Source organism: Caretta caretta, chromosome 7 (assembly GCF_965140235.1).
Source record: "Caretta caretta isolate rCarCar2 chromosome 7, rCarCar1.hap1, whole genome shotgun sequence".
Taxonomy (NCBI): Eukaryota; Metazoa; Chordata; order Testudines; family Cheloniidae; genus Caretta; species Caretta caretta.
This window is the reverse complement of record NC_134212.1, coordinates 43,817,957-43,833,805: the sequence shown is the minus strand read 5'-3', so window position 1 is coordinate 43,833,805 and position 15,849 is coordinate 43,817,957. Positions and strand designations below refer to the sequence as shown.

The 15,849-nt window shown below is 43.7% G+C and overlaps 1 protein-coding gene across 2 annotated transcripts in view; it reads right to left on the bottom strand.

The window, feature by feature from the left end:
• NT5DC2 (5'-nucleotidase domain containing 2) overlaps positions 1–14,370 on the bottom strand; it is a 58,155-nt gene extending 43,785 nt beyond the window's left edge. Inside the window, exons 1-2 of one of the 2 annotated variants that reach the window (XM_048859207.2) lie at positions 13,837–14,370; positions 683–867 (exon numbers count right to left, since the gene is read on the bottom strand). In XM_048859207.2, coding sequence (XP_048715164.2) covers positions 683–867; positions 13,837–14,173 — 522 coding nt within the window. In that variant the 5' untranslated portion in view covers positions 14,174–14,370. Of the gene's footprint in view, positions 1–682; positions 868–1,231; positions 1,317–13,836 lie in introns of those variants that run through there. The other variant, XM_048859210.2, reaches the window with a different exon arrangement.
• Between the last annotated feature and the right edge of the window lie 1,479 nt (positions 14,371–15,849).

Sequence of the window (15,849 nt, the reverse complement as noted above, 5' to 3'; positions counted from 1 at the left end):
CCTGAAGCCCTAAAATGACAGGGGGAAATACCATTGCAAAACCATTGTGTGACATGGTTAGGACACTAGGGAAAGTAGTGCAGCTTCGGCCACACACCTATAGGAATTTGTATATATTGAAGTACTCAGCTTTGTATTTCTTTTCTTAAACGCAAAAAGTGCTGCTAACCTGTCAAATAAAACAAGACAAGAGAACATAGGCACATCCAATTATATGATATATTTAACAACTTAGTCTAGAGAACTCATTAAGTCCCATATAACTAACTATAAAAATAAAATCACTTGTTTCTAGGGCTACATGGGCCCATCATTAGCTCAGTACTGGCTGTTGCCCATCTTCTGATTTGGGGTTAGGAGGAAAGAGGAGGATAGACAGATATATAGATATAGATAGAGTGGTGGCAATGTTTTTTGTTTCTTTGTTTTTTTTAAAATAGTGGCAACTCTGAAGACGCTCAGACATTTGCAATGTTACAATAAGTCTCAAGGGAAACGGATTAGCAGACAGAGTGCCAGATTCATGAAATATATAATTACATAGCTATCACTACAACAGACAATGTATACATACACAGTGGTAATAAAACAAACTTTACAGGGAATGCTTTACTAAAAGATTTTGCGGAAAAGAAAACAGTAAGATTAATGAAAGAAACCCATCCTATTATCAGAAGTTTACCTTGTACTGTTCAATTAGTATGTCTCTGGCAGTGTTGAATATCATAGAGTGTAATAAATTAGAGTACTGTGCTAATGTATAATCATAATCAAAGCCATAGATCTCAACATCTCTCAAGCTGATCTCATTATTTGCGTAGATAGCTGCAGGGTTAAGGAGATTGCAGACTCCTGGTGGAAGAAGATCTGGAGGGAGGATTGGGGCAGGGTGGAGAGAAAAGAAACCATACATTAAATTTAATTTATTTTTAATCTGGAAGCAGTTACTTTGTAAAACAGTGCTATTTTTCCCCTCCAAGGAAAGGGATTTGTAATCCTGCTGTCAAAGTCTAATATTAAAACTACTAAAATATTTCTTCCCATGAAAAGGCATTATAAAGTTTCCAGCCACGCCTAGTGAACATGGCACCTGTTTAAAACAGCAAGATTAACATTTATTTAGTGACAAGATGTAAAACAATGTTACTGATTTTCTGACCTATGTAACATTAAATAAAACGGATTTGGGGATTTAAACCTGCCAAATTTCTGGATCACAGCAGCTAGTCACCTGTAGCACCAGCTGGACATGCTGTGTGATAGGTAACTGTGGTATGCAGAAAACATATCCTTTTGTTCATATTTTGACATCAAAACAATCTAGACATCAGTTGTAAGAAGTCAGAATTATTAAACCAAAGGTCTAGAAGATACTGTTTGTCATCCACTTGCCATGGAACTAGAAAGACTTCACAAAAGAAAGAGTTATTCACATTTCGTCTGGTTGGTTATTTTATTTTCTCTACTCTTACTGCACCCTCTGCTCCCCATGTACACTGAGAAAGATAAGCAGTTTAAAAACACACACACGGCTCCTAGAAAGCGCAATGCTGATAAAAATTGTTTATCAGAGTGAAGCAGAGAACCTATTGCCAAAACAGATCTCCCAGACCTTACAAATTTTCTGTGACTTTACAGGAAGGTACATTTTAAGTCAATCATGAGTGCAGTGTTTAGCTCAGTTGCATAATGGCACAAAAAAGTTTTTAAACAACCTGGTCATTCTGAGTGCTTATGTATCCTCTCCCCCAACTGGCTACCGTAACACCACAATGAAGCAGGGCAGACACCATCTCAAGCTTGCCATTGTCCACAAACTTTCGCTACAAGATGACCAACTGCAGTAAGTGCTACTTCCTTACATAAAGTTCCCTAACTTGCTCACATGGGGGCGGGGGGGGAGACACAGAAGGGAAGGGGAATAGAAAGGGGACACAACATAGCACATTACTCACCCCACCCCATAAATAAAATAAAATGTGCTTTCTTCCCTTAGAGATGAGCCTCTGTTATGGGTTCCGTTCCTGAGCACTCCTATCTGCCTCCCATTCAGTTGTACACACAAACCAAAACAGTGTTTGGCTATTCCAAAATCAACTCCGATTCTCAATTTGGAGCAAATCAAACTATTATACATTAGATAGTGGCACTGGCTGGTTTCAATTAAGACTTAATCTGTTACCGTTACAGAAAAGGTGAGGCTCACTGCTGTATTATCCTATGTGAAACCCACAAGTGCACCTATTGCTGACTCAGTAACAGACAAGTGATCACAGTAGCAGTAATACTTGAGCTATTTTGAAGGTAGGAAAGGGAAACCAACATTATGAAAATGTACCTCACCTCTGGTCAGAATCCCCCTCCAAGATTAGTCTGAATTCTTCTATACTGCAAGAACTGCAGCAGAACTGTTATAATGGAAAGCAAACCTCTGAAGCTGAGTGGATGGCTTGGTGACTACACAGCAAACACAAGAGCTCTCTTCCAGCTTTAAAGCGCTCTGACTTGCTGTGCTCAAGGGGGTGATTTTTCACACCTCTGAGCCAGCAAGTTAGAGCACTATAAAATGTAAGTATAGCCAAGCCCTAAGCTGGAGACAGAGTTCCTGGAAGAGGCTGAAGAGTGTGAATGCATTTGTGGACATATAGAGTCCTTCAAGATCTTAAAGAAAGAAAACAAAACAAAACCCCCAACAGCAATGTAAACAATATTTCAGAGGTTTGTTTATGAGGTGATAAATATTTATGTTTAGAGAAAGTCTCAACAGGCCCTTTATTTCTTTCTGACCCTGAAAACAATGCATGAATGTGTGACATGCTGACTTTTTCATGGCTGGAGGGCATAAGTTTTTGGAAGGAGAAGGGAAGGGGTGGGGGGAAGCAAGAGGATCCACCCAGCTCACCACAACAGGATCCAAACCAGAGGGGTGAGCACCTTCATCTCCTGTTGAAGTCAGGGTAGAACAAACCACTTGCAAGCTTGCACCACACACCCTGTGACACTTTAGGGTTCAGTGAGAGGTTGGGTCACCACCTGCCCTGCAACTTTGGGTGCCTTAATGATATGCTGCTGTGACTCTCAGCCCAGACACCACCACAGCCAGCAGACAAGCACACAGGTCATACCCCGATTTCCACCAACCAGGTACTGTTTGTTGAATCACCCCAACACCCTCACAGTCCCGAATTCCCCCAAAACATTCTGCCCTGTGACACTCTGCTGGGTTTCCCAGCAGTGTGAGTTGCTGCGTTACCCATCTCAGCCCCAGCAAGTGAAAGTTTCACTACTGCTAAGCTCTATGACAACTCCTTGAAACACCAGCTTGTCAAACCATCAAACTAGAATGTGGAAGAGAGACAGCCTCTTCGCTATAAAGACATGGGGGCTGAATCTCAAAGGATAAGCAATTGAATCAACTGATTGTATACAGTATTACTGTATTATAAAGGTGTATTGAGTAACAGGGTTTCATAAAAGACCTGACACTCTGTTGATTAATATAATTGTGAAATGTATGCATCAACACAATATGAGGAATTATGGATATTCACAAATAAGATTTAAAGTCTGACTAAATACAGGGAGAAACAGGTTCTCCCCCAGACAGGAGGGAAGGTAGCTGTCTACCTTTCTCCAGTGTAAATTAAGCATTGCAGAATCAAAACAATCAAGCTCCATTTACATACAAATCAGCAGGGAGATGAGAAGTCAAGACGAAGGGAAGAACAGCAGGAAACCTGCCTGCCTCCTGAAACAAAGTCAATTTGCTTGGTCTGGTCTTACTTTTCAAAGAACATATTTCAAAAGTTACTGAACTATAAAAACAAAGGGAGAGAACCCCATAGTTGTCCATCACTTTGGGGGAATCAAGGGGCCAGAGCTCTTGAAATCACAGGAACACTGGATCCTTCGACCAAGTGGGCTGAAGTCTCTGGAAACCGAATACAGGTGAGAAACTTACTCAGGCAAAGATTGCACCTTGCTGAAGTTAAGTTTTAGTCTTAAGCCCGGTCTACACTAGAAAATGAGGTCAGTGAAAAATCCACACCCCTGAGTGGCATTGTTAAGTCGACCAAAGTTCCCATATAGACAGCGCTAGGTTGACGGAAGAGTTCTTCCATCGACCTAGTTACTGCATGTTGGTAGGCAGATTATGTACTCCAAAGGAGAATGCCTCCCTTCAGCTTAGGTAGCATCTACATGGAATTGCTACAATGGTGCAGCCGTGACACTAGCATTTTAAGTGCAGACACATCCTCAGAAGCATATTTTTACTGTTAGTTTGTAACCATTTCTCTCTTTACTCCTTTTACCTGGTATCAGTTAAACCTGACTTTGTTCAATAAACTTGTTTTACTTTAACTAAAAACCAATTCAGTGCTGCGATTGAAACAAAGAGTGTTTGTCAAACCCCAGTTAAATTGCTGAGCTGCAGTGTACTGTTTCTTTAAAGGAGCAAAAAACTTAGCTGTCACAGAGTCTGGCGGTAGCAACATTCTCACTTGCTGAGGCCGAGAAGGGTAACAGTAATTCACAATTGTGGGCAGAGGCAGTACTGGCCCACTGGAGGCCTAAGCAGGAATATTTTTGGGTGTCTTTCCTTCCCCCCCCCACACACACACTCTAAAAAAAGAGAATGGAGGGCCCTCCCCTTGAGCTGCTTGGGGCCCTAAGCAATTTCTTAGCCTGCTTATGCCTAGCACCAGCACTGCCTCTGGGAACCTCAGCAGATGGTTTGGGGGAAATTTGGGACTGGGTGGGTGTTGGGGCCACTTGGGCAGTAGAAGTCAGGGTGTAACCTGCAGACGTGTCTGCAGGTTGTTGGTATCAGAGCCGAGAGCCACAGCAGAATAGCATTTAAGGTACTGCCTGCCTTGCAACTCTGGGTGACAACCCCTCGCTGGTCTGAATCCCAAAGCTCCGCGCACCCCTGCATCCCCTCTCCTGTAACGCCATGCGCAGACTGACTTCTCGCTCTGCAACTGCATAGTGCTTTGCTAATTCTATCCAGACGCAGTGTGATGGTGCGGGGAAAATACGTTATGCTATTGCTTGAGCCGTGACTCTTTTGTAGGGGGGATGGGGGAAGAACTCCATAGCTATCCATCCCACAACTGTCACCAAGTCAAAAATAAAACTGTGCTGGTCCTTTTTGAAGTTCTTTAGGCGTAGGGAGCAAGTTTTATGTGTGTGCATAACGGGAGTTAACCAGTTTACCAGGCATCAAGTGTTTCTTTGAAACCAATCAGTTTCAGATGTTTCTCTCCCATCCAGCCTACATTGCCACCTGTCCCCTCTGGTACTCTCCCACCCCTATGCTGGCCACTAACTTTGTTCCACTCCAACACCTTAGGTGGTCATCCATGCCATTGGCACTCACAGAATACATGTCCACCCACCTTATTTAAAACCTTAAGGGAACCAATGCTGTAACAGAAAAACTTTTCCATTTTCACCTTCTTTGCTACAACCACTTTGTGATCCACACACTCCCTTCTTGGATCTCTCCCCAAAATTAAATCTCAGTGCAATGTTTTCACCACACAACAGTATTTAACCACTCAAGTACTCATACTATGATTTTTCCCCATTCCTGAAATACTCCTCTCTTTGTTCAACTCCATCTTTAGGTAGATCAAAGAACAGTTGCAACATCACTTGGCTCTGGATAAAAAGAGCTTTTCCTCTGCAACGTACGTGGCTCTCCCCACGTATTTGACTGCATCTTAAAACAAAAGCTCCAGATGCTAACCTGAGATGCCCATTGAAGGAAGGCTGTATACTGCACAGACACATATTAGGTCAGTGCCAGGCCTGTGATACATATCAGCTTCATTATAAATCATTTTGTCTTTGGCAAGAAATCAGGCTCAGTTTCATGTCATGGCCAGCATAGTTGCCTTGCTCACCAGATGATACCATGATAGCCTATGACGTACCCAGATGGCAAGCTGTTCACTGTTATAATGAACATGGCTCTGATACTCACAAGCACCATACCAAGCCATCTTGGTATAAGCTCTTTTTTAAAAAAATTATTTATTATTAATTATTATTATTATTCAGAGCAGGATTTCCTGTTTCTTCTAGGAAAATATCAAACCTTTAATGTTACACTTGAAACAGCACCCCAGACACTTAACAGGTCATTTTTATCACTACTTAACATACAGCTTACTCTGGTGGACTTTCCATTTAGGTGCCATTTGAAAGCTTTTCAAGTCAGGTGAATTCAGCTGAAATTAGGAATTAGTGAACTGTGTTTCGGCAAAATAACCACCAGTCCAAATTCCCACCTTCCTTCTGCTCTTTAAGGTGGAATCCCAACAGGTCTCCCTAGCAGGCCCCACAGCAAGACACTTCAGGGCTTTTTTGTACCTTGCCTGAAGTGAACCATGCCTCTAATGGGGAGAGGGAAGTACTGAGCTTTTTGAGAGAGTCACCCTTCCTGCATTATATAGATATTTGTTTTATATTCTCCATGTCTCATGTATGACTCTGCTAGATATTATAACAGCTTAAGACATTAAGTGTGTATAGCTGATTGCACATGAGGAACATGGATCTGAATTCTATTAGGAATTACATTTGACCAATTACAAGCCATGAGGTATGTATTGCTCTTTCAAATTCTGCTATGCTCATGGAAGGTGTACATGTATGTCACAGAGCATATCCGACTCACTAGAGCAGAGGTGGGCAAACTATGGCCCGCAGGACCATCCTGCCCAGCCCCTGAGCTCCCGGCCGGAGCTCACACTCTGATAGGGCAAAGGGAAAGAAAACAAGCTGCAAGTTGCCTGCCGGCACGGGGAGTCCCCAGCAAATTCAAGCTATCCTATACCTGCTCTAGGGCTGGGCAACAGGCACAGAATCAGGGAGCCATAATTGGTTGGTAGTTCTCAATTTCCACCCTCTCTCCTGGGTTGCCTTGTGTAGGGAGGGGAGTCATCCTTTGCTAGCTGCTCCTCTAGGCCGTGGAAGAGGCAGTTGAGTCCATATCCAGCTCTCCCTGGCAGGTAAGGCAATGGAGCACCCAAAGCTCTCCTGGAACTGCTAAACAACTGTAACAGTGAAAAGACTCCAAGTCCTAACAGCATCCCCAGTTCATATCAGCTTTGATGGGGGGCAATTAGGGAGGTAGCGTCTGCATCTTCCCCCAGAGCAATGGGGTTAATTCAAACTCTTCAGTTTAAAAATTGCACAGCCTGGCTCAGGGAACACATTTTCAATTCATGATCAAATACAAATGTTCTTCTTAATACAGTCACTCTTGAGGGCCACAATTGTGGCTCTCAAGAGTGACAATTGGCCTCAGGGCCAGAGTTTGAACACCACTGCCCTAGGTGAAAGGCTCATCATACAGTAGGAGAGAGACTAGTCCTACAATATGCACTTCAAATCACTAGGTCAGCACCAGAAAGACTTCATTCCAGGGCAGGTCAACATCGTGTTGCTCGGTGCGCCCAGCAGCTATGACCAACACATTTAAATAGGTGATGCTTGGAAAACTGGATGACAGGCTAGAAAAGGAGAAACTCCAGTGGAAAATGGCTCTTGCAAGCCTGATAAAAACAGGGCTGCTCCTTGCACTGAAATCCTGCAGCATTTAGCAGTTAGCAGCAATATCCTAGTTAGTCACTGTCTAGTCAGCATTTTACCCAGGCAGCAAGTATACGAATTAATAGATGCAGTATCATTGTATGGGCAAAAGAGCAAACTCTTGCTACAAAAAAAAAATTGCATAATTGTAATTTATTACAACTGCCTACTAACTCTGCTGTGGTTAGGGAAGCAGTCACATTGCCCTGTTAAAACATGACTGCTCAGGGACTTCTAAATCATCTCATGAATATCCTCCCTGTGATGAAACTTGGCATACGTACTTCAGCCAGAAGGCAAGGGTATTGGTTAGATCTTTTTTGCATTTCTGCAACCACTAAAATGCCTGCAACACCCTTCACTCACTAAATATGGCAAGTCATCTGAAATATTGACCAGCTGCTGGTGCTAATTTAAAAACACCCCCTAGGTTCTAACTTGCATTGCTCTTGCACAGCAATGTTCCACAACTGTTACAGCTCAATAATACCCAACACCTAAAATGAGAGCACAGTTGTTAACAGTTGGGCAATTTATTAAAAAAAAAAAAAAAAAAGAAAACTTCAGGATCCCATATGACCTATGTTGACTTGAAAAACGTCCAATCATATATTGTGCATTTTCAGATCCTATTTTTAACCAGCGACAGATAAGAGTACTCAGTAATCCAAAGGAGACTCTCAACACTTCAGTGTCAGAACCAAAATGTTTTAAAAAGACAGTCCCTATGCCCCCCAAGGAATTTAAAATGCCATACGCATTAGCTTCTAAATCTCATATGTTTAGTACCAAGTAATAAGAAAGACTAGTGATAAGACGCACTATATTTGCCATGATTCTCCTCCATGTCCCACATTAAAAAGCACTCTGCATGCAAATTACCTTTTTTGCCTGATATTTAATCACCTGCCTCAAATATGCAATTAATAAACCCCAAAAGTGTCTAGTTTCATTACTGGTTCCAAGCACGTCTTTATTATTTTCCAAAGTGGTGTTTTGTAGGATTTTACAGCAGCATCTGAAAAAAATTTAAAAGTACCAGTAACTCCTCACTTAATGTCATAGTCATGTTCCTGAAAAATGATACTTTAAGCGAAACAATGTTAAGCAAATCCAATTTCCCCATAACAATCAATGTAAATAGGGGGGTTATGTTCCAGGGAAATTTTATTTAAACAAACAATTTAATACTGTACATAGCAATGATGACTGTGAAGCTTGGTTGAGGTGGACGAGTCAGAGGGTGGGATTTTTCCCAGGGAATGCCTTACTGCTAAATGATGAACTACCACTCAGCTGAGCCCTCAAGGGTTAACACACTCTTGTTAACATAGCCTCACACTCTACAAGCCAGCACGAATGGAGGGAGGAGATACAGCATGGCAGAGAGAGACAAACTGTGTGTGAGTGTGACTGACAGATCCACACACACCCCGTGTGTGAGAGAGACCCACCCGCATTGCTCCTTTAAGTATACTGACCCCACTCTAAGTACACGGCCTTTTAAAGTAGATCAGCAAGTTGAGACAGCAGCTGCTGCCAGGAAGCTCCCTCCTTCCTGAGCCCTGTCATGCTCCCCCTCCACTCTGTGGAGGAGCAGCGGGCAGGAGAGGGGGAGGACACACTGACCTTGGGGCCCCTCTTCCTGCACAGCAAGCAGGAGGCTCCCGGGAGCAGCTCCAAGGCAGAGGGCAGGAGCAGCACATAGCAGTGGGGGAGGGACAGCTGAACTGCCCGGCACTGGACAGTCTGCTGTGCGGCTGCTGCACAGGGAATTTAGGGGGGCTGCCGGTCCACCCTGGTTCCACCAGCTAGCTCCAACGGGCTGCTCTTTCTGCAAGCAGTGGACAAAGCAGGTGGCTGCCAAACGAGAGGGAGCATTGTGCAACTTTAAATGAGCATGTTCTCTAATTGATCAGCAACATAACAAAGTTAATTGGGACGATGTTAAGTGAGGAGTTACTGTAGTTAAAAAAAAAAAAAAAATGTTGTGACTAAAGCAGCCAGTACAGGGACCTTGTTCTTATGGTAGACATCTTCCAGCACCACAGATGGCTCTGTAGTATCAAGGCAGTAGGCTCCATCTTGGCAAAGACCAACAGGACTTGTGCTCAAAGTGCAGGTCTAACAAAGGGTATTAAATGACAAAAGATGATGCTGAAACAATGCTGAGGATTTGACTTTGCTGTTTTTAAAGTAGCAATTTCATTCTAAAAATACTTTTCAAGCACAGATATCTAGAGCCTCACAAAGAGCTTCAGGTATTAACCTCATTCTACATTTGGGGAAACTGAGGTAGATGGTGACTTGCTTAAGGTGACAGGGGTCAATAACAGAACTGGGAACTGAAACTAGAGATCTCCTGACTCCCAAACCCAAACTTTAAGTAATTCGTATAGCACCTATTGCAGTAGTAATTCTTGGGACATTTAGCTACCAGTTCTGCCCAACAGAAACTACTTAAGTTGCAACATATTATAAATGTTAGTTTTAAGAGTAGCCTACAACAAGTGATGCTACACTGAGAACCAACAAGACAGAGCCACCTATTTTTTGAGCCTTTGAGTCTGCTTGAGACTTGCAACATGTTCAGAATGAAAACATGCTAGATCAAAGAAAGACATCTCTACGATGTACAGGGATCAACATCAAAAAAAGCCCACACTTCTCTTCTTATTTTATACTATCTCATTGAAAAAAAAAAAAGGGAGATACTGAATGTGTTTTGCAGTATTACTCAAGGCAATCCATTAACCCACACAGTTTACATACTTGAGTTTCTTACACAAAGGTCAAACACATGCAGCAACAACTTTAGAGCTACCATCTCCAATCCTCTCTGCAACCCCTTTTCCAACCTCACTTAAATTTCCCAATATCATGTTTTCCCATCTCTTAACTGCTATGACCTTTTTCTTGCTTTGGGCCTAATCTTTCAAGGGGCTGAGCACCTCTCTCAGTTTGGAACTGTGAGCAACAACAGGAGTCCAGGAGGACATTTCCAGATCAGGCCTTTTTGTATGCCCCAAACTCATCAGCTCTCGGCTCAGCCATAGCCGAAAGCATAACATATTTAAACCACATAACATATTCAAAACTACCAAACCACTCCCAAAATATCACCATTTCCCCTGCAACCTCACCTCAGGAACTCTGGTATCTGATGTCACCTTAATTTATTTTACAAATTTGGGAGGCAAGTTTGCAAGTGATCTCCAAAATATTGTTAAATTCAAAACAATTCTCCACTGAAATTCACATGCATTCCTTAAATCCATGCTTTAGTAAGTGCCTCTGGGCTTGGCAGTTCACAGCCCTGGGACCTCTGGGCTTTCTGCATCAGTTATGAAAGTAACAAACTTGCTTGAGCCCTGGCACCTCTTTCATTACAAATTAAGCACTGGCTTTAGTCTCTCCCAAAATCCAAGTTAAAGCTTCAATTTACCATAGTCTCTCTTCAGCAGTACCTAGAAATGGACATGTCTACTAAGTCTCCATAGCCAAATCGTCACTTGTTTTCCACTTTTGTCAGAATTCAGTACCATAATCTCAGTAGCACTAACAAAACAATCAGATCTTACTCCCTTGGACTCTTAGTGGTCAGAATACGAAGGAACTGACATATTGGTTCAGATTAATTCATCCACCAAGCCTGATGTTCTGCCTCCAGCAGCAAATAACTGATTTTTTTGGTTTGCTTTATCTGAAAAAACTCCTAGAACATACATGGGTACTATGCAGTATTGTTAGCGGTTGGTCCTGGATGGGGTTGAGGAAAGAGAAGAGTGTGACTTCTCACTCCAGCTGTAATAAGATTATCCCCAGAAGCATGTGTTTTTTGTTACCGCCTTGTTCCTATATGGCTCATTCTTCCCAGAGCATGCCTCTGCCATATCACATTTATTAAAATATGGAGACCACAGTACAGTATATAAACAAATGCATAAGCTAGACGAGCGGTTAATATATAAAATGTTTTTGAATGGTGAGGTACCATACATAAAGAAAGCTTTTTTTTACTGAAAAAAAAGTACACAATAAGTAAAAGTGCATAATTCTAATCACATCAGCTTTTGCATAGCTATTAACTTTACTGCCATGTTCAAGCACACCATAGTATAATGCATGTCCAGTACTCCATGAAATGGTTGTGAACTTCTGATGCATGGTGCTTTCCCGCACCAAACCCATATCATTGCTGTTTAGTGTGTGTAAACAGAAGCTTCCCTATATATTATTCTGTTCCAACTCTGAACCAAGCAGCCACCAAAAGCTAATTACAAAAGGCAGAGTTCCTATTTACATCTTGATAAGCATTGATAATGGGGAAAAAATGCAGAAAGACATGTTTTATCGGTGAAGAAGAGTGTTCGTAACATACAGAATTTGTAAGATTTACCCAAACATGACATTGATTCATCAAAGATCTGACAACATTTTCCACTGTAGTCAGTCTCTCAAACATTTGCAATTCAGCCACAGAGGTTCATTTGACACAGAAACTTGAAATAACTGTCAGTCAAGGAGCAAATCTTTGACATCAGATTTGGCGTAAGTCAGTTTTAAATCATAAACAAGTTATGGGACACAAAGAATTCAGGATTTACACTTTTTCCTGCCAGGACTCAACAACTGGTTGTGTGTGTTTTCACCTGTGCAGGTTATTAATCACAGACCTTTTTATACAGTGTATGGAAAATACCTTACTGAAGGTTTGAGAAAAGCACATTAGTTACTTCACATATTGTGCACTCTGCATTTGGTACTGCTAATCATATCGCACAGATTGACATCACAGATATATCACACACAAATGCAGGCTGTTGTAATAATGGAAACAGAAGAAGCCATAGTTAGTCATGTCAAGAAGTCTGCAAGTGAAGTTGCTAAATAAACATTTATCAAGAGATTGTACTAGCTTCTATCACTACATACATTCAAGATTCAAAATTTTAAATAGAGAGGTTCTCGCTCCTCTTTTAATACTAGCATAAAACAAAAGGAAAAATGAGCTCCAAGATACTGCTAGAGCAACATTAGGACTCCGACAAGTTGGAACTTTTTTGCAGTTTGGGGCTTAAAATGAACATACCCATTCTGACAGCATGTACTTAACACATCCTATTGTCTCTTGTGGAAACACAGTACTTACCTTTGCACATCCCACTAAGGAACATACAGAACCTTACATTTTATAATCTCATTTTTCTTTTGTATGAAAAACACTCAAGATAAAACAAGCAAATATAAACAGAAGCAGCACTGTCTTCATAGACGCATATAACTATACAACAGGAGCACTTCCTTCCTCTTCCTAACAATAACAGCCTTACAAACAGCTATTTCACAGTAGAAAAAGAAAAGTCAGACTGTACCTAGCCTTGCAAGGGTGCTTACTCAGGGCATTCCAGGGATTAATAAACCCACAGGAGAATATCCTCCTTTATGTTGTGCTGGGTAAGCAATTGCCTAACAAACTGTTTTAGAAAATTTAGTGAAGAGGTGCTGAAAGGTGCTGGTTTGACAGCCTTGGAGACTGAAGTCCTGTATTTAACCACAGAACAGGTACAACACAAGTACTGGTGACACAAGTTTGCCCATGCCTAATATCTTGATATGGAAAGTATTCCAAAAACGAGTTCTGTATCCATTGCCTTGCCCATGTTTACAAAAATTCAGAGTCATAATTCACCACCAGTAAACAACCACGTTGTCAAAAAGTGCCAGTGTCCTGGCAACATTAAGTGGCGATTTACAAGCCTGAGTTTTGCTGGGGCAGATGCATGCCCAACCCATTAAGGAAGGTGGCTACTAGTGCCCGTTACAGTGATGCTTTTGTAGCGTGGACGCTGGGGCACTACAAACCGTACCCAGACCAGCACCCTGGGCAGGGCCCGTGGTGTGACCCACCAGGCAGAGGGCCTGCCCACCTGCTGACTGCGAGCGCAGGAGTTTGCTGCCGCACAGCCCCGGGGGTGCACGCTTGGAGACTGACCGCAGGGCATTTTCCCTGCGGGGGAAGCGGCTGCCTGAGGCGGAGCCGGGATGGGGCTGGGTCTGACGGGTGGCTGGTTTGCTGGCAGCACTTCAGTCTCTAGCGGTTCCCCGTCCTCCCTGTGCCGGAGGCAGGGCACAGCCCGGACCCCGGGGGGAGGGCAGCGTGGCCCGGGAGCTGAGAAGCAGTACGAGGCACTGCAGGAGGCGGCAGGCCCAGTGCCCGGAGCCGGTTCTTACCATACACCAGTTTTTTCATCTCGTGGTATCTGGCCCATAGGTAGGACTTAGTGTCGGCGCCCTCGGCAGGGCTGGGCTGGCTGCTCAGGGGACTGCCTGCGGCCGGGCTGGGCTCCGCGGCTCTCCGGGCTCTGCCAGGGACTGACTGGGGTGGGGACTGCCCCGCAGACTGGTGCTGAGCCCTTTGCTGGCCCCAGCCCGCCCGCCTGCCCTCGCCGGGGCCGCTGCTGGCGGCGGAGCTGCAGCTCTGGCAGAAGACGGCGGCGGCCAGCTGTAAGCCAGCCCCGTTACCCTTCCACAAGCCGCTGCCCGCAGTCTTGAAGCCGACGGCAGCCATGGCCTCCCCGCGGCTCCCCGGCAGGCGCGGAACTTAAGACGGCCGCGAAGAACCGCAGCCCTCTGGGAAGGGTCTGAAGCCCGCGCGCCCTCCCATGCACGGCCGCCGGCTCCGGCCACCCTGCAAGCCGAGCGCCCAGCCAGCCGCCCGCTGCCCGGGGACCGCGGTAACTAACTCCGCGCTGCCAGCCAATGAGCAGCCGAGCGAGGCGGGCCACGCGGCCAATCCTCGATTCTGCAGAGGAGCCAGCGTTCGGGGGCGGTCTCTCCAGACCAGCGAGTCCCGTCTACACCGCAGCCACATGTGGGCCCCAAGGCTGCGCGGCGGCACGGGACTTGCAGTTCTCCCAACTGTTTCACTAGGGACCTGGTCAGGCAAGCGACGCGCCAAGTACTACAGGTCCCATGAAGCATTTCGCCAATATAGCTGGAGGGTATTTAAATATTGTTTATTGCAGCTCTGCGGTAGCGATATTCAGGGCTTTGCGTGGTTGTGGGGGAGGGGGTTTGGTGTGCGTGGCAGCGTGGGGGGAAGGGGATGTGACTTCCCGTTCGTCTAAATTACTATTTCAAGGAAGGAATTGGAACTCAGTAGCCTGAATTATTTCCAACTAGATTAACCACAGAGGAAAGCAGTAAAGAGAATAATTCTTCCCTTACACGGGAAGATGGAGTAGATGCATACCATCTTCTCCATATCAATTTCTGCGGCCCTATCTATATTAGGGAACTTAAGGGAAAAGCCTATTTGTGTTACCACCAGTTCAGCTGTACTGCTGGAATCTCTATTGTAGACAATATTCCATCCTCCTCATGCATTTTTACAAGTCAGCAGATTTGAAAGCTGTGTAAAAAAAACAAACAACAAAAAAAAAACAACAAACCCTGGAAGTTGTTGGAGCATTGTGTACACTAGAACTCCACTGGTGCTACCATAGATGCAGCCAAAACAATTTTTAAACAATTTCAATTCCATGGCCTATGAGTAAGGCTATTTAGTCATGGGCATTTTTAGTAAAAGTCATAGACAGGTCACAGTCAATAAACAAAAATTCACAGCCCAGTGACCTGTCCATGACTTGTACTATATACCTCTGACTATATATTGCACATATTTGGTCCAAGTACAGTGGTATGTTAATTTATTATAATAGCGCTGGATTATGTATGTTATTTTTGCAGAACAGGGATTGTAGAGGTGCCCTGTTAAGTAAGGACCAGATCTAGATGTCCATGTGCAAACAGAACTCTATGTATCAGTTTGAAGATTTCTAAAATGGGAGGTAGTATAGAGGCAGACCACTGATGCCACTTTAGCCCTGGCAGAATGAGACCAATGAGACCTAGCTATTGTCATCATAGCTAAGGTACAACAGGACTCAATTCATAATTTACACAGGCACTGAATTAAAATGGCATTCCCTTTACACAGATCTCCAAAAGCTACAAAACATCTTTTGAATTCTCAATGGTCTTAGTTCTATCCATGTATAAACTCAAAGCCCTCTTGACATATAGGGCACAGAGCTCAGGAAGCAGAGTATATCCCAAAAGTGAAAATACAGACAGGCACCTTGAAGAAAAAAATGCCTGTCCCAAAACCAAAATTGTCTTAGTTTCTACGCTGGGGTTACTACTGCTTTTAAAACAACTTAATGTTGGAATAGAGAGGGAGGT